This window comes from Micropterus dolomieu, linkage group LG10, assembly GCF_021292245.1.
Source record: "Micropterus dolomieu isolate WLL.071019.BEF.003 ecotype Adirondacks linkage group LG10, ASM2129224v1, whole genome shotgun sequence".
Lineage (NCBI taxonomy): Eukaryota > Metazoa > Chordata > Actinopteri > Centrarchiformes > Centrarchidae > Micropterus > Micropterus dolomieu.
Window position 1 is genome coordinate 22051120 of NC_060159.1, and position 19360 is coordinate 22070479.

The 19360-nt window shown below is 37.2% G+C and overlaps 1 protein-coding gene across 10 annotated transcripts in view; it reads left to right on the forward strand.

Annotated features, from left to right (window-relative positions):
* LOC123977469 (dystrobrevin beta-like) overlaps positions 1-17950 on the forward strand; it is a 36111-nt gene extending 18161 nt beyond the window's left edge. Inside the window, exons 10-23 of one of the 10 annotated variants that reach the window (XR_006826685.1) lie at positions 1043-1167; positions 2327-2398; positions 3823-3900; positions 5291-5378; positions 5894-5973; positions 6632-6745; positions 9662-9758; positions 10260-10413; positions 12825-12914; positions 13012-13059; positions 13530-13615; positions 13930-14165; positions 14381-14414; positions 15410-17950. Coding sequence is in view for 3 of the 10 variants with exons in the window: in XM_046060173.1 (XP_045916129.1) it covers positions 1043-1167; positions 2327-2398; positions 3823-3900; positions 5291-5378; positions 5894-5973; positions 6632-6745; positions 9662-9758; positions 10260-10413; positions 12825-12914; positions 13012-13059; positions 13530-13585 (1002 nt within the window). In the remaining 7 variants the exon portion in view is untranslated. Of the gene's footprint in view, positions 1-1042; positions 1168-2326; positions 2399-3822; positions 3901-5290; positions 5379-5893; positions 5974-6631; positions 6746-9661; positions 9759-10259; positions 10414-12824; positions 12915-13011; positions 13060-13529; positions 13618-13929; positions 14166-14380; positions 14415-15409 lie in introns of those variants that run through there. The other 9 variants (XR_006826682.1, XR_006826683.1, XR_006826686.1 and 6 more) reach the window with 9 other exon arrangements.
* Positions 17951-19360: the final 1410 nt, after the last annotated feature.

Consider the following 19360-nt stretch of genomic DNA (forward strand, 5'->3'; position numbering starts at 1 on the left):
GTATTTCCATCCAAATATTGTTAACTTTTTGCTAATTATGATGTATGTTCCAAACATCCTATAAAAGGACAAGACATTCCAAAAAAGTTGCACTAGCCTGAAGGGGAAATGTTTTCAATGAAGAAATTATATATTAATAGATGGGAACATAGTTGTTGAATTATTCATCACCCAGGCTTGGCATAATTTGTCTTATTAATGTTTCAGTTTAAGGGATAAATCTCTTTGCTAGTGCAGTTCCTGCCTGTCTAATCGAATCTTCGCAGGAAACTCATCCTAATAATCCTCAGCAGGCTTTACATGTCATTTCCTACAGGATTATGTTTTGGGGTCCAGTTTATTCTTAGTTCATGGGCTTTACTTCAAAATTATATAGTACAAATTTCCTTTACACCAAGGAAACACAGTTACATCTGCCTCTCCTTTCTGTTTGATGAGGTGTATCCACCTTAAAACAGTGACCTTAAAAATCAGAAACTGAAGCCAGAACTTGACAATAATCATCTGATCTTTAAACTCCTGGCTTTAAATTGTTTTGACTTGATACAAGTGTGAAATTAATATATAATAATTTTAATATAATACATTTACTTACATGCAAACCAGGTAATAAACACATTAAAACCAATAAAATGTGCTTCCAAGTTCAAGTATTATTTATATTATGTATTTTCATTACACCCACATGTCCTCAAGGATTTCCTGGAAATACTGTACCTCAAGCAAACTTAGTCAGTAATGGTCTCAGTAAGCTAACCATACCAAGATCACCTGACTCCACCAAACTTAGATCTACAAAAAAAGAACCACACGGTTACAGATTTGTATTCAAGTATGGCTCTTGAAAGCAAGTATTGCAGTTATCCGTGGAGTTCAATCCTGTCCTTAAGTGTAGTTAACATTGCTGCAGAAAATGTCTTTGTTATAAATGTCTACAAAATCCCACAGTTTATAAATGTTGACCTGACTGTTGCATGTGTATATATATATATATATATGTTTGTGTGTGTGTGTGTGTGTGTGTGTGTGATTATTTGTGTAGAAGTCACCGGCGACAAAGCTTGGCCGAGCCCTGAGCAGGACTTTGGGCTGTGTGTCGTCCAGAGAGCCCCCTCATCCAATTTACCCAGAGGAACCTGAGAGGACCCTAAACCTCGCCAACATAGTGTAAGACCTCACAACACTGGCTATGTACATTTCTTTTGTACAGTCTGTGGTTGTACCTCACTGAAAAGACGCTTGTTATTTCCTCGTTTTGGTTCCCGCTCACTTTCAGTCACTCTGCCTAATGATAAAGTCAATAAAGAAGATGGCTCAAGACAATCTTAAGGGATTTTAGTAAAATTTAATCTGCCGTTAGCCTGTAATGAATTACCACTCATGGCCACAGTGGCCGCTGTTGCTTGGTCTTGCAGTCAGTGGCGTTGGAAATAGCACTGTTATCAAACAATTGATAGAAACAATGTCACATGTTACTTCTAAAGTCAAAGTTACAGAAGTAGGGCCTTTTTTAAAAAACCTTTCTAACTTGTTACTTTTCAACTACTTTTCTTCAAGCAACAACAACATTCTGTAACACAGTTTAAACATATTGACACAATACAATTCCTCTGAAAGACTATACACCAGCCTTATATATAAGTGCATACAACATTTTCAGTCAAGCACTGGTACAATTGAAGGGCTTTGTAGAAGCACTAACATGAAAGTTAACATTTTTCATTTCGGAAAGTGAAACCTTTATTACCAAGAAGCAGACTCTTGGCTTAAAATAACATTTTGGTCCGTTATCACCGGTGCAGTTACATGTACACACACAGTTCAGATAACATGAGACCTCCCACCTCTATAGTCAACCGCTTAGGTTGCTCCGCCCTTTGTGGTTAGATCCACACAGTTGATTTTCCAAACATCAGCAGACTGGGTCATTACAGACCTACAAGCACTGGGCACATATTCAGGCCAGCACACAGAGACTGCACTTAGCGCTAATGTGAGTATGCTTATAATGATGCCGTGTCATTCCTCTCCCAGACTTGCATTTCTCTGAATTTCTGTCTTTTTTCAATTCCCTCTGGATCTGCATTCACTCTTTTTCTCTTTCTTTCTCTCCCTCTGGTGATCTTTGCCCTGTCTGTGTTTGCTCACACAATTCACTATTGCATGATTGCACTCAAAGGCACGTGAGAGTGTGTGAGTGTGAGTGAAGGAATGTGTGTTTTCTGACAGGCAGGACTTTGTAATTTAATGATTTCACTGTTTTTATCCTTACTCTACTGTTAATATTGGTGTGTGTGTGTGTGTGTGTGTGTGTGTGTGTGTGTAGCCCATCTCGCCCTGTTAGGAACACCAGTGAGGCCATGTTGCTGTCCTCATCAGTGCCCGAGTCCTCCAAGAGGTAAAGACTGACACGAAGAGTGGAAAATACCAGTTTAGTATTTGTCGTATTTTGTTCTGTCAGATTAGAATATTACAGTTTTCCGTTTTTTTGAAGATACAAGTGTTTAAAATATGGCCAATTTGTTTAAAAGATTCTAAAAATGAAATAACAAACAGAATGTGAAGTAACTTTTATGACGATATGTCAAAGATGTCTGTGCATTGTGTTGCTGAAATATCTACTGAAGTTAGCATGCTAACCAGTTATCCTCGGACTGTCATGGTGTCGTAATACCACTTGTGCCTTGTGAGACTCTATCAGCTACTAGGACCGCTAATTTATCTGCATGTCTAACTGGGCTCCGCTACCTTTTTTCTAGTATGAGTGTCACATCTGGAGAGTAGCTTTAATTCTTACACACTGGACCTTCAATGCCATGGGTAGTAACTTGCTTAAGTCAACATATATTAGGTTTTTAAAAGCATGTTCCTTGTAAATTACTATTTCTTTTACACAAACTTTACACACGTTGGCAATTTTATTTTGCTGATTAGATTTGACGGCAATAAAATGCGTCCCAACATGCTGCAACCAAAAAATAGATACAGTATGTCACTTTCGTCTCCCAGTCACCATTCTTTTCAATTTTTTATTAATGTCTAATTGAAAAAACTATTGGCATAATTATTGATAATGAAAATGATTATTAGTTGCAGCCTACAGGTGAACAGAGAATTAAACAGATGGCATTTGCAAGGAAAAAATACATCTTCAGCTGAAATGTATACATTAAAGATATAGAAAGATGCATAATGTGGTTTCTGGATCTGATCTACAATACCTTTTACCATGTCTGCTTCATGGGGAAAATGTGACTGGGCTTGCCTAATATATTTTCCAGTTTGTTGTTCATATTTTGTAATGTTTTTTTTTTTTTAAGTTAGACACTGACTGCCTGTTTCCATCTTGAGAAGCTCTGGAGGAATGAATACACCAGGGACAACAATGGAAAAAAACAGGATTTTATCATTCCATTCCTGACAAAGTGTGATATGATTAAATGCAATCTTACCAAAACCAAAAAAACATTATATTTTCACCATATGCAGAGTGACAGCAATACAATGTACTACGGTGTGGAAAAAGCATAATGAAAATATGTAAGAAATTACATGTTGTTTAAAAATAAATATGCCATCATATATGCGATATATAGTTAATGAGAATATATTATAATCTGAATAATGTAAATTCTCAGCATAGATATGCAGAAAAAGGGCTATGTTGACAATACTGAAACAGTCTGTCACATCACACAATCGTACACATCCATCAAAAATGCATGGCTGCTAGTGTAATTCCTGCAAATTGGTGAGATGGGATCATAATCAGTGTGTGTGATGCTGATTGTTTATTTCCTGTCTATTTTTCCTCTCATCCAGTTTGGCAGCCGCTCAGCGCATGAACGAGGAACACGCTCTAATCGCTGCGTATGTGAATCGCCTCCAGAGCAGCCCATGGTGAGAGAGGTTCAGGGATACAGCAGGGGTGGTTACATAAGGCAGTCAGGGAGGGTGTAAAGAGGGGAGCAAGGTGAAGTACAGTTAGGCCTTAACTTAGTCAAATGTATCCAAATTTGATAATTTTACTGTAGTTTATCATCATTGTAGTGAAAATAGAAAAGATCAAGTAAAAATAAAATCATTGTGTAAACTATAAGCTGTTTGTTTGCAGGTTGTGCTGTCTACTGTGACTCCATTAGCCAATGATTTAAACGCTGTCAGCCCCAGGGGCAACATTTACACTCAGTGGCCAGTTACAGTTAAAACACAGAACATCCCAGCTCCTACCTCAGCATCATAGATGTGTCCAGCATCCTTTTTAAATGAATTTAGTCTGTGAACAGAAGTTTGTCAATAGCTTAAAGCAGGGCTGAGCAGTAAAGCAATAATAATAATTACAGTGATATAATTTCTCTTAATAACAAATGTTCAATAAAACTTTACTTAAATTTATTTGCATCACAAACCAGTTATCACTTAACTTTTCTATAAAGATCTTTATTTTATAGAGGAAAAGGGTTTGAAAGATTTTACTTTATTTTTTGCATATTTGTTGTTTTGAATGTTCTACCTCAGAATTGTTAAGTGATCCAAGTTTGGCATCAAGTTTTTGTCTTGTTCTGACCATAAAGAATAGCCCAATTTAAAACAACAATAAACCATCTGGTTTCTTTAACTTATCACTCAGGAGCAAAATCAGCTTTTAAACTCGAAATAAATAATGATTTGACATTTATCGTGATAATTATCGAGATCAAATTATATGAAATGTTTTATCGTGATAACATTTTTGGCCATATTGCCCAGCCCTAGCTAAAGCCGTAGCGTAAAGCCAACATTTCCAGGGTCTGATTTTAGGTTAACCTTTGGTTCTCTTTGGAAGTAGTAGCAGAAAAAATAGAATCACATTGCATGTTTACAATTAAATTATTGTTTGGTTTTATTATGGTATTTTATTTTTATTTGGTATTATTATTATTATTATTATAATTATTATTATTGGTTGCTTTGCTGTTGTTACAGGGATTTATGCAGGCTTGGCCTGTTACTGTATTCCTAGTTGCATAGTAGCAACATTTTCTACTCTTTTGGGCTGTGTACATACCTGTTATTAGAGAGCAGAATGCACTGTAAAGTGTTGTCAGTTATAGTATTGGCTCCCTTTATCGCACTACAGTTACTAACAGTGGACATTTGACAGATTATACTGTATGTGAATATTTCACAACTGGGGAAAAAAAAAAATAGAACAGGTTAAAAAAACAAACAGTTTTGGGCCATATAAATGCTGTTTAGTGTATGTTGCAGTCATTGAGTTTCTGTTGTCTCTGCTCTCTGTGTGTGTTAGTAGTGTGGACAGTCCCAGCAGACAAGATGAGGAGCACAAACTGATCGCCCGCTACACCTCCCGACTGGCAGAGACTGACGGTGCAGGAGTGAGTCAATAACAACTTGTTTTCTGACAAATAGTAAACTGTAAATGCATAAACACACAATCAGTTACTTCTATGTTATGAGGGCTGCAACTAACAATTATCATTCTCAATTAGTCGATTAGTTGTTTGGTCTATAAAATGTCAGAAAATGTTGATCAGTGTGTGTGTGTTCCAAAGCCTAAGATGACGTCCTCAAATGTCTTGTTCTGTCTCCAACCCAAAGATATACAGTTTACAGTTTCATAAAGGAGGAAAGAAACCAGAAACTATTCACAATTAAGAAGCTGCAATCAGATCAGAAAAAATCTTAACAAATTACTCAAACCGATTAATTGCATGTCAGAATAGTTGGCGATTAGTTTAAAAGTTGACAGCTAATTGATTAATCGTCTCTAATCTTAAAACTATAGTTCTAGACAAAAAAATGTATTGATTTCTTAATAATAAATGACCAACCCACAGTCCATGCAAAACCAAACAAGATCCAGTAACTTATTTTTTTGTGTTTCTTTCAGATGATACCTAACCGAAGCATCAACTTTGATGTGAACAAACAGAAGAGGGAGCTCATTGCTCAGCTGGAGTGCAAAAACAGGTGTGGCAATAGTGGATGGGTTATTAATTTGAATTCATTAACTTTTAGTTTGACTCATGCTCTTGTAAGTCTTTCACTTTTTAGTTTTAGTTGTGACTCGTATGTATATGTATGTATATGTGTGTATATGTATGTGTGTGTATATATATATATATATATATATATATATATATGCAGTAGGATTTCAGGTGTCCCCATCTGGCTGTTATACTGATATTCCAGCCCACTTTTACCCCATGTTTAGAGAATACTGGTCTTATTTTGAAACATGTCATTGTTTACAAAATTATAGAGTAATTATAATAATATACAGACAAAATTATACACACAATAATTAAAGCAAAACTTTTGAGTGTGCTCTAAAGATGAATGTTTATCAGGTGCAAACCGTCAACTGTTGCCCTTATTTAGTACTATTCATGCACAGTTGACATGTTTTCTTTCTTTTGGTATTTACCTTCACAATGTTTGAGTTTATGTTTCTCAAATGCTGATGCTTGTCCGATTTAAAGTATATTCCCAAAATCCAACATGCATTTCTCCAGAAAATCTGCAAACGCCTGCAGAAGTGTATGTGTGTGTTCTTGCCCTGTCATTTCACCGTCTGTTCAGTCATGTAACTCTCCCTCAGCTGACCGGTATGTTTTTCATTTCCCAGAGAGATCTTGGCAGAGATCAGACGTCTCCGTGTAGAGCATGACGCAGCGTGCCAGGCCAGCCCGGAGAAAGGCAGCACCAACCCAACTCTTCTGGCTGAGCTTCGTCTGCTCAGGTAAACAAAGACTCCACCATAGACCAATAGACCGGACAGACCAGGGGCTGGGTAGTCTGCTCTCCTGTTGCACATACACATGCTGTAATGAGTATTTGCTTTTTTGTTTAAACTGCAGCCTTTATGAGTCACACCCACAGAAACGAGTCCCTAAAGTAATTTTCCAAAAACAATTCAAAGTTTGTAATCCCCCTACCCGGCATTTTCTACATTATAACAGTCAGATTTGGCGGGAAATCTGCTGTGTTGTTTTGCAGCACAGAGGGAGAGTGCTTTATGGCAGATGGCGGTAACAGATGGTGTATTTTGTGAAAAGCCAACGTAAAAATCACTTTCAACATGTTTATGCTTTTTGGTAAAAACAAGAACCCCAAGGAAGAGGAGGGAGACGTGATGATAAAGCAGTAACGATCCTGCCAGTGAGAGAGTTGCAGTGTGACGATGAGGTTTAAAGTTCACTAACCACTGTTTATAGATTTTTTAGATAATAGCTTCTTTCAACTTACTCTGATGCCGTAAGTTTTTGTTTGCAAAAAAATGAGACAATCTCAGCGAAATGTTTTACAGCTTTATGCATTGCGGTCAGTGTCTTTTTGGATGGAGCCACTCGGTGGCGCCAAATTCAAAGGTTTTCAAATTCTACACATAGTGGCTTTAAGTTGTTCAAATCACAATACATACTGTTAAGTTCTTTTGACTAGAATATTCAGAATATACTGTTATGAAATTAGCATTTTTTTTTGAAAGCTCTTAAATTATCTGAGTTGGGGCTAAATTATATGCATATGTAACTTTAATGATACACATTAGCTAATAGACTAGATTACATTTTATATTACATTAATTAATTTATCAAAAGCGACTAACAGTTGCTATTTATGTCAAAGGTCGCACGCCTCTAGAGCAACTGTGACTTAAGGGGGGTAAGTGTCTTGCTCAGGGACATTGGAGGACATGTCACAGTGGGGAGATGAACCCAGGTCTCTCATACCAAAGACATGCGTCTTATCCACTGCTCCATCACCACCCATGTCTCATGGTGGTTAACCTGTAACCTATTAAGTGCACACTAATTATTACCCTGAAATGACCAACCCTCCCCTCCTTCACATCTCAACAGCAGATCCTGTAACTATTCATCCCGTGTGTAAATTATTACACATGGGATTATTGTCATTATCAGTAATATTGATATCTAAAATTGTCCGATGGTGTGACTTATTGCAACTCGCAGTCATTGGAATCTTTCCCATCACTACCCTCCATATCATGCATGATGTTAATATGGTGTTCTCACCCTTTACAGTATCTATGTATGTGAGGGACAGGTAACTAGTCCTACAGGTAACTAGTGGTTTCTCATATATATCTACGAGTTTTGTTTTAGCACAGCCAATCTTAAATATTGCAGATAAAATGATTACTTTCTGTCACTCCTATTGTTGAAGCTTTACTTTGGGATCATACTGACTCAAATCTGGAGTTACTGTATGACTCAGACTCTTGTTTTACTTGTTTTATTTACTCATTTATCTTACCATGTGAAGAGAAGCCAAGCGGGAAACAGAGAGGCTGTGATCCTGCTTTAATGTCCCATCCAGACCACATGCTGTTTAGGGGAAAAAAGATTGTAAACACCTCTAAATGCGTGTTACTCTGTTATGTTGTTATGTACGGTGACTCCTATATCTTGGCCTCTTTTTGCTACCAACTCACTGTAAATATTAAGAATTTATCATTTGAATGCAGTTTGGATCCAATTTTTACTTCTCAAATACTTGGTCTCCACTGTAGCATTAAGTGCATGATGAACATCCGTGCTGCTTCTGTCATCTGAGAACCAGTATACATCTGTCTTAATTGTGTTCCAAGATTTCAGAGTTTGGTTTCAGGGTTTTGTGGTCTGTTCATGATGCTTTTTCACGTTTCATCTCCACTGAGTCTCTTTCTTTCAACCCTAAAACAAACGATCACCCAGGAAAATGTCAAGGATCTCTGATCTTGTGTTCTCCTCGCCTTCGATCTCCAACCATCCATGTTTCCATCTTATTGCTCAACGATTTGTATTTTCCCTTGAAATGCTCTCACCTGACTTCTGCCGTTTGGTAACAGTGATGTCCTGGGAATCTTTGAGTCTTAGACTAATGAATTGACCATGGTATCTATTTGTTAAAATCCATATGTGCAAGTCACTCTTGGGCCGACTGAAATTAATAGACGCTTGTGTCCAGATGAATATTTGTTTATTCACTTCTTGCTTTTACAATGATTGAATAATGGAAATCAAAATATAAACTAAATACAAAAGATGCAAAATAAGCAAGCAAGATTTAGACATGTCCTGCAACCTACGCAAGGTTAAAGACTGTGCTTTTCCAGTCAGCCACACCCCTAGCCTGCGGCACCCTTCCTCTAAGGACAGTGTACATATACTCAGACGCCATTAATAAATACACACCATACACACAATACAAAAATATCTAATATATACATTAAGGAATAGGAATACATTGCTCCTACGTCTACATCCTTAGTCTCTTGTTTTGCTAACAAGGCGACTTGACAACTGTCTGCACAAGTGTAAGAGAGGGAGGAGTTTAGGGATTTTCCACAGCTATATTTTATCCACTCATAAACCTCATCAGACACGGTACCAAACCAAATAGCCTTGGCTGGAGTGTGTTAGGGCCTACCTACATTTACGCCAGATTTTTGATCTGGCTAACTGAGATCAATACTGTTTATGTGGCTTACTGCAAATGAATGTAACCAAAGAGTTTTCAGCTTTCTGTGCTGTTGCCTTCCTGTGTTCCTGTGCCTTTGCAACCTCACATTATTTCACTGCGTCTTCTGTGAGTCATTGCACTTTGGTTCTTGTATTGCTTGACAGTAATGGAGGGCTGGTGTGTGTTGCAGACAAAGGAAAGATGAGCTGGAGCAGAGGATGTCGTCTCTGCAAGAGAGCAGGAGGGAACTGATGGTACAGCTGGAGGGACTGATGAAGCTGCTGAAGGTGACACACTATTGTTTTCAGCATGGTGTGTTATTGCCACACACTAGAGGGCAAAGTTTCCCACAACAAGCATCACCTTTCCCCCTGCTATTTCCTACTTTATAATTTCCCTGTTTCTAGCTCTGACTGTATCTGACCTCTTCTTTTCAATCCTTTTCCGACTGCCCATGTTGTGGCCCTGTAGGATGAGGAACAACGACAGGCAGTAAGTTTATCCCCCATATGTCTGGAGTGGAGAGTGGTGTAAATATGGGATTTACCCCTAAATGTCATGCAGAAACTTTCATTGTCAGTATAAGTCAACTTTACAAGCAATGAAGACTTCGTAATTTTTCCAATTAGGACTTGAAGAATGGCTTGTCCTCTTTTCAGCAGCAACTAAAACTTTTACTACATTGTGGAGATGATGTCAACTGCAACAAAAATGACAAGTTAGATCTTTCTCAAAGCCATAAATGATGACAATGATGTGTAATAACCTTTTATAAATCCATCTCTTAGGCGCAGGCGGCTGGCTCTTCTCAAGCCTCTCCTTCTCGACCAAGTCCATCAACCGTCCGCGGTGTGGGTGCTGCATCTCCCCAGGGTCACATGTACCCTCATCAAGATTCACTCGCTGGGGTGGGTGGTGACGTACAAGAAGCATTCGCCCAAGGTAAATCTGGAAATTATAGTTGTTATTACAGAAGAAAAACATCTCTAAAATAACTGCTGTTTGTTTTTGTTTTTTTACTTTGCACAAAATCCTTTTCACGTCTTTGAGACACACAGGAGAGATGTTTCTTGTAGGATTTAATCCTTAACTTAGAATGTTTACATATTGTTCCACCATTTTTCTGAGCAGCTCCACAATTTCTCTGTTAAGACTTTTAGCTTTCACATACACTCACTTTATAAGGTACACCTGTTCATTTGCTTGCTAACACAATTAGCCAATCAGTTAATCACATGGCAGCAACTCAACGCATTTAGGCATGTAGACGTGGTCATGACAACCTGCTAAAGTTCAAACTGACCATCAGAATGGGGAAGAAATGAGATTTGGGTGACTTTGAACGTGGCATGGTAGACGGGGTGGTCTGAGTATTTCAGAAACTGCTAATCTCCTGGGATTTACACGCGTAACCATCTCTAGGGTTTACAGAGAATCGTCCGAAAAAGAGAAAATATCCAGTGAGCGGCAGTTGTGTGGACAAAAATGCCTTGTTCATATCAGAGGTCAGAGTAGAATGAGCAGACTGGTTCAAGATGGCAGAAAGGCAACAGTAACTCAAATAACCACTCGTTACAACCAAGGTATGCTGAGTACCATCTCTGAATGCACAACACGTCGAACCTTGACGCAGATGGGCTACAGCGGCAGAAGACCACACCGGGTGCCACTCCTGTCCGCTAAGAACAGGAAACTTACAGTTAGCACAGGCTCACCAAAACTGGATAATAGAAGATTGGAAAAACGCTGCCTGGTCTGACATGAGCAGCAAGATACAACGCAAGACATCCTGCCGTGTATCAAAGGTTCAGGCTGGCGGTGGTGGTGTAATGGTGTGGGGGATATTTTCTTGGCACAATTTGGGCCCCTTAGTACCAACTGAGCATAATTTGAATGCGACATCCTACCTGAGTATTGTTGCAGACCATGTCCATCCCTTTATGACCACAATGTACCCATCTTCTTATACTACTCCAGCAGGATATTGCACCATGTCACAAATCTTAAATCATCTCAGACTGGTTTCTTAAACATGATAATGAGTTCACTGTACTCCAGTCACCAGATCTCAATCCAATAGAGCACATATGGGATGTGGTGGAACGGGAGATTTGCATCATGGATGTTCAGCAGTAACTGCGTGATGCTATCATGTCAATATGGACCAATGTCTCTGAGGAATGTTTCTAACACCTTGTTGAAAGTATGCCACAAAGAATTAAGGCAGTTCTGAAGGCAAAAGGGGGTCCAACTCCAACCAAGATGTACCTAATAATGTGTATATGAATTAGTATGTGATATCATGAGTTGAAAAATTGTTCCATATAACTGCTTTTTTAAAAGTATTAGTTGTGTAAGTGATGAATTTAAATCAAATTATACATTTCAGATACAGATAAAATGTCTCTGTAACTCTAACCCTGACAAAATTGGTATTTTAACGGTTATCTGTAAAACGATTGTTTTTTTGTAATTACAGCCTTGTTTACCACATGTATTTATCAAATCTCTGCTCAGCTACAAACACAAATTTAAAGTAGTTTCCAGCCAGTGTTTCAGATTAGTTTAACTTTATTAACAGTTCATGGTGCCCTGTAAAATCTTCAGCCAAAAATATAAACCAGTTGACAGGAACAAATAGTACATGATGTAGCCCATTTGTCAAGGAAATGCTGTGTCACAATAAAATATTATGTTTAACAAGAACGTATTCTCCACATCATCAGAAAATTGAAATCAAATTAAGTTTTTATTTATACATTAATCACAAATTTGCATCAGAGAGCTTAAAAGATGGTTAAAAAAAAAAGCTTTGCCCCAGGCAGCTGCTCTAAGCTGCACAGTGTGTTTAATAAATTCTGCTCTGTTCTAGATGTACTCAGGAGAAAATGTCATGTGTAAGAAAGGGGAAAGGAAGCAAGTTAATTTAAAGAAGTAATTAGTTATAATACAGGCAGCATAAAACTTTCATTCATATCTCATAAGATCTCTTTTGTGCAATAATGTTTAAAAACCTAATGTGCAATATTCTCTGCTGCAATTCTGCTATTTATTCAGTATTACTGTTCACCATAACAGTTCTTTTAATTATGTAAATATTGTACAGATCCAAACTCATTTATATTTTCTTTGTATTTATATTTTTACTCTGATATTTAGATACTTCTTTATATACCAACTTTCTATTCCTTATGCAACTGTGACGCAGTATTTCCACTTTGGGATCAATAAAGTCTTTCTGATTCTGATAAAGTGAGAGAGAGTTCAAAACATTTCAAGTCATTAGTTACCACAAACTGTCTAATTAGTGTAAATCTAATCTTTGTACTGAGTATTGTTTTCTTTTTCTCCAGGCCCGAGAAGGAACCTGAGGAACGACCTTCTGGTAGCAGCTGACTCCATCACCAACACTGTGTCCTCACTGGTCAAAGAGCTCCACTCTGGTAAAAATGCACACAAATACACCCAATAATATGTCTTTAGAAAGTACTGAACTTTTGGTCTGACACGTTAAACTTTTTACTCTCTTTTTTGGAGCAGATGATGCTCGGGAGGAAGAGGAGAGATTGCTCAACGGGAAGGACAGAGGTGAGTTAATCTTATCAGGATTTTAAGTAATCTTTTCCACTAAATTATTATCCCGTCTGTGCTCTCTATACTTGCTAACAAAACTTCACACCAACATGATAATTTCATCACCACTGACGAAGGTTGCACTGCAACACATTTAAAGCTACATGCTATTAATATTCTTTAAATGATACCTTTTTATAATATAAAACCAACAGCAAACAATAACATGAATCTCTGGCTCTGTGATGATGAATTTTGTTTTTATCATAAAGCCAGCACCCAGACAGGGGTGAACCTTTTTAAAAGACAGAGGTGGGCAAAGTTTTTAGATCCTTTAACAGTACCACAATGTAAAATTACTCTTTTGTGAGTAAAAGTCCTGCATTCAAAATTCTGCTTGAGAGTACTCATTTAAAATGAGTTCAAAAGTACTCATTTTGCAGATTGGCAATTAGTTTTACTTGCAACTTTATCATTTTTATTAGCGACGTCATGTAAATCCCAGCAGAGCTTTACACAACTCCAACCTGAGTCGGACTGATCAGCGACATAACTGAAAACACCTGTGTGGGTATGCAGCACCTTTATTCTATATTAGGCATCATATTTTACAAGATGATCAAAGTAGCTACAGTTTTCATTTAAATGTAGTAGAGTAAAAAGTGTTTACCTCTGAAATGTAGTGTAGCAGTGCAAAGTACCATTACTGGAAATGTTCAAGTAAAGTACCTAAAAATTGTACTTAAGTTCAGTATTTTTCTGGCTCTGGATAACATCATGAGCTCTTTGCTAAAATTTAAATGCACTCTGCGGCTTTTTCTGCATGTCTTTCTGTGTCTGTGTGACCACATGCACAGTCTGTATACGACTCCACTAATTCTCCAGGTGCTCTCGTCTGTACTGCAGCAAGCTTCATTACCGTACCATCTCATTAGAAATGCTTTATGGAGCCTCTCTTTACAAGAGGACCGCCTGCAGAGACAAAGTGGTGAAACTACTTCCTGGTCTGCTCCGCTGGCTCAGACTAAAAAGTTTTTAGAAAACTAACCTGCAGTACTAACCCACCGACCCTGAACACCCAGACAGACAGGAGGCCAGGGTTCAGCCCCATGTTCAACAGAGTTAAGTTTAAAGATAAAATACTGCGTTTGATTGTCCACAATAGAGTTTGTTCTCTGGAGTTAGTCAATTTGTGTAACACCTGCAAAGTACAGTCATGTTTTATGTTTCTATACTAACAACTTGTCTGGTTCTTATTACAGTTTCTGGCAGAAACCTGCAGCACTTGTTTTAGCTTCAGATTGCACTGCTGACAAAACTTTCTTTCTCTCACTAGCAGGTTAAAAATGGTCGCAGGACAAACAAAAACAGTAAGTGATTCAATTATCTCTGCCCTTTTTTAATACATGATAATGAAAACTCAGTTTCTTGTAAAGCACAGCAGTTAGGTAAGACTAGTCCGAAGTGCATTAGATTCCAACCATTCAGAGGTCATTCATTCAAGTCAGCAAATGTTTGTTAGAAAGGCTATTAGAAATGTTTCTGACTTAGAACAAAAAGGCTGCTGCATTCATGTTTTATGGTAAAAGTAACAACTTGTTGATGAGGGTTGAACTTTTTTTCACAGGCCTCCCAACAGCCTGTCTTTGTTTTCTTCTGATCAGCTTTTGAAGCAATTTGTGATATAATTTGTTTTATATATATATATATAATTTTTTTTTTTATTTGAGTTCATTCTAGTGGTGTTTACCTTTTGAAAATGAAAGCAGATTTTCAGAAATATGCTCCAGGAGTTAGATGCGAAGATTGATGCCACTTTCATGTCTGTACGGTAAACACAAAGCCGCAGCCGGTTATCTTATCCAAGCTTAAAGTCTGGAAACAGATAGTCTGGCTCTGCCTACCAGCACATCTAAAGCTCAATGATTAACATGTTGTAACTCATTTGTTTAATTTCTACAAAAAACAAAGCATAAACTTGACATGTTGTGGTTTTGTGGAAGGTTATTATGAAGACTGTTTCTTGTTAACTTCATGTAGTCTTTTTGTCATTAGGATTAGGATTAAACAAAAAAGATATTAGGTGTTAATTTTAGAGCTTTAGACGTGCTGGTAGAGCCAGGCTAGCACTTACCCTGTGTTTCCTGTCTTTATGCTAAAATAAGCTAACATCCTGCTGGCTTCAGCTTCATATTACCGCACGGACACGAAAGTATCGTCAATCTTTTCATCTAACTCTCGACAAGAAAAAAAAATAAGTGTAATCCCCAAAATGTCAAACTATTCCTTTAATCCCATATGACAGAATATAAAAGAAAATTAACTTCTGATTAGTTGCCTGACTGTTCTGTCCCTCTCTCCTCAGGCAGAGTGGTGTTTCATCACGGCCAAAGAAGACTGACCCGTCTTCTATATTCACCGTTAGCCAATGGGGATTAGAACTCCACTGCTAATCAACCAATCACAATGCTGGACACCAAATGGCCGCTGGGTTCCTACTGATGTATAGCTGTGATTCTGTGTGTGTCTTGTCACTGTGGTTTTACTTAAGTTCTGATCGTGCATAGCTAAACGAGGAATCTGAAACCTACTGATTTGTACTGTAGCGCTGGCGTGTGTGTGTGTGTGTGTGTGTGTGTGTGTGTGTGTGTGCTCTGCATTGTCAAGGTGCGAGAGGGTCGAGTAAGTGAGAGGGACACGAAAGATAGAAAAGAGACGAAAAAAGATGGGTTTAGCAAATTTGTATAGGATTAAAGTTTAAGGATGGAGATACAGGTTGTATGGAGGAGAAAAGTGGATGAAAAACGAAATGAAAAGAAAGTTAAACAGATGAGAAGTGAGATGTAACGTTATAAGTTTCGGCACTGTGTGCTTCGTATTTATTGCTTTTGATTTTTGCCATTTATTCATTCAGTTTGAGTGTTTCTGTGTATGTGCATGAGGGTGGTCAGGCCCTGCTGAGATGCTGAGCTTTAATGGATGTTTCCTTCTGTATCAAGCCCTGACTGCCCCCTGTTGTAGTGATGCAGGGTGGAAAGTTAAAGCCTCGTCCTGCTCCAGGTGTCTGAAACCTGGATGAGATTAGTGTGATGGGTGCTGGTGTGATAGCAGCTCAGGTTGTCCAGGAATATATGTGTATATCTGTACTGCAGTGAGACTCCAGTCAAAGAGGGAGATACCTGATTAATGTTGTGAATATGTGTTCGTGTTTGTGTGACAGAGAGAGAGAATATAAAGTGTCAGTGTAGTAACAGAGCAGCAAAGTGGGCTCTAAAAGTATTTATCCCCAACAATGTTCTTTTAAAGAGTCAGTTTACCCAAAATACAATTTATTTTTTTTTTATAGCTTAGTATCCCATGATAAAGCTGAGGGTTCACAAGTTTATTGAAGTAATAACGAAGGAAAATCATTCTTTTATTGTGAATTTATTTTCTTACTCTCACCTCTTCAGGACTCAAAAATCCTGAAGAGGTGTTCACATAAATTTTTTGTGTAACAAATAATTTATTGCATTTCGATAGAAGAACACACTTTTAGCTCCAGTAAACATATTTGAAGTGCTTCATTTTTAAATGTCACATCTCAGAAAGCTGTGGTGGTGTCAAGTAGAGCTAAAAGATTTGGAAAAAATATCTAATTGCCATTATTTTTGACTGGTTGATCATTGTAAGATCATTGTTCTCATTTTCATTGAAAAACATAATAAAATTAATTATAAAGATGTTTTCTTAAGTTAGTAGAAAGCCAGGACTTCTCTGCAGCATGATGATATTTAATTTGAAAAAAATGGTATTGTGACACACATTTACCCTTTAACAAATACTGCCTCCTGCGATTTGAAAATTGCAGTAGGCCATATTGTGATTATGATAAAATTTTAATTAACTGTTCAGCCCTAGTATCAAGCCATGCAGATAGTTTAGGCTTGATTTTTCCATGTTTGGAGATATTTTCCTCCACCCTTGTACAATATAGCAATAAATCATAACAGAAACATGACATTTATAATAATAAATAAATAAAACACAGTGAACACTTCAGGCTGGAACTTCTTTTTTGAAGACGTACTGTAGTGTTTAAGAAATCTGTTCCTTTTTTGATAACCTCGGTGTACTTCAACGGTAATTTAACAACATAAATTATGGTAGGCTGTTAAAGAGTAAGTTATCGATCTTGCAAGTGGAATGTCTCTTATTACTACATTACCCATGAGCCTCTGCATCTAGTGCTATGGAGGGGATTCAACCAGTTTAATGTTCCAACTGCCAAAAATTAATGGGCTTTTACTTTCTAAACACTGCCTGCCTAAAATAACCCCTCTCACTTTGCTACTCTTTGATGTCTTTCAAGCTTCCTGTAAAATACAGGGGATTATGGGAGTTTGAGTTCTCTGTGTCACACCCAGCACCCAAAAATGTATCAGACTGATAATATCTGTATGCAAATCACACACGACCCAAAGTGACTAACTGTATCAGGTCAGGTTGATTTATTTTTACAGATGTAAGATAATTTTATTAAAAACATGTTTTTCAACAGCATTTCAGGGTTTTGGTGTTCACAGGAATCTGTACTTAACTGTATTGTACATTTTTGGATCACTTTTCAGTTGAACAGTTTGTCTTTTCTTTCAGACTTTGCCAGCCCTCCACATTGTTTGACTGACAGCTTGCGACTGGTATTCTCAGTCCGCTGAATGATTGGACTGACTGTATGACTGATTTAATAAATGAATGAGCGCATGTTTCAGTGTGTGTGTGGAAGAGAGAGTGAAAAGACTGACAGGACAAACGCGTCCTGACATGAAACTGTAAACACCATCAGCTCTAAAACTGCTGGAGCTGACAATGTGAGTGAAAACTATTGATCTGTGTTTCATCTGCAATAAATAATATTTAACGTCAATCTGAGTTTTGTCTTTCTCTGTGACTGTTGGTCTTAATCTCTAGTACACAAAAGATTGGGCAGCAACATAAAACCAACAGTTTGTGATGTATAATTCATAATTTTTAAATGATTTTCCACTACTATATGAAAGCTCCTCCATGACCTCAACATTTTGCTCCCTCCTGGCTTGTTTATTTTCCTGAAAAGTCTGCTTTGCACTAGTTTGGCAAAACAGTATGTGATGTAATAAATCTGTGAAACAAGTTGGAAACTACTGCTTTATTCATGGAAAGTGACCCATTAGTATAATTCTTTGTCTTCTCACGTCTAGAATACAGTTTTTCCAAATCCCATGGTATTGCCGCAACTCCAAAACTATTGTAAACTGAAAGATAAACGTGGGGCAAGAGTAAACTACAAAATAAGAGCATGATTTAACAGACGATGTTTGATTGAAATGATCTACGTGATAAATGCTAAATTATTGTGTTAATAAATATAAATAATTTTATTGATGTCGAGGTGGAGCTAAATTTAACATGAAACTAGAAACTATAGCTGTTAAATACTTTTAATTTGGAGTAAAAAGTTGTCTACAATATTTTTCTCTGAAATGTAGTGGAGTAAAAGTATAAAACTGAGTACAGCACTTTAGTTAAAGTACGTAGTTACATTTCACCACAGCAAAAATCACATTGTCATAGAGACTATGTAAGTTTTTACATAAGAAAGAACACCTTGCTCTTAAATTTAGAATATATATATATAGAAAAATAATTACATTTAGAATATTCATATTGCTGTGAAAAAAATCCTTTTAAAATCTTACTATTTATAAGTATAGCAGCAAAATGTGCTAAGTATCAGAAGTAAAATAACACACATATAGTTGGGGAATATTACTGATGCATTAACATGTAAACAGCATTTTATTGTTAAGTTGGAGCTACTTTTAACAACTTAATATACTTTTCGGTATTTTTATCTGTAACGCATTAAATTTTAACAACTGATCGTGTGTTTTATATGTATGTAGTAACTAGTAACATTAGCTGTGAAATCAATGTAGTGGAGTGAAACGTACAATATTTCCCCCTGAAATGTAGTGGTGTAGAAGTATAAAACAGCATAAACAAAATTCAACCATTTTCGGAATGATAGGACTGATCTGGGGAGAGACGCTTGTTTTTTTTTAATATATCTTAATGTGAGCCAGTGTTTTAACCCAATTTCTATAAATAAACACCCCAGCATAGACTTTATAAATACACTCAATCTTTTCTCCTGATTGTAAGACTTTTTTTTACTTTCTCCCAGATTTAGTGTCCTCATTAGTATGGATGAGCAGTTCTCACTTTTCCCATGAGCTTCTCTTCAGAGGTCACGACTGTGTGTGTGTGTTGTATTTGTGTGTTTGTGAGAGTGTGT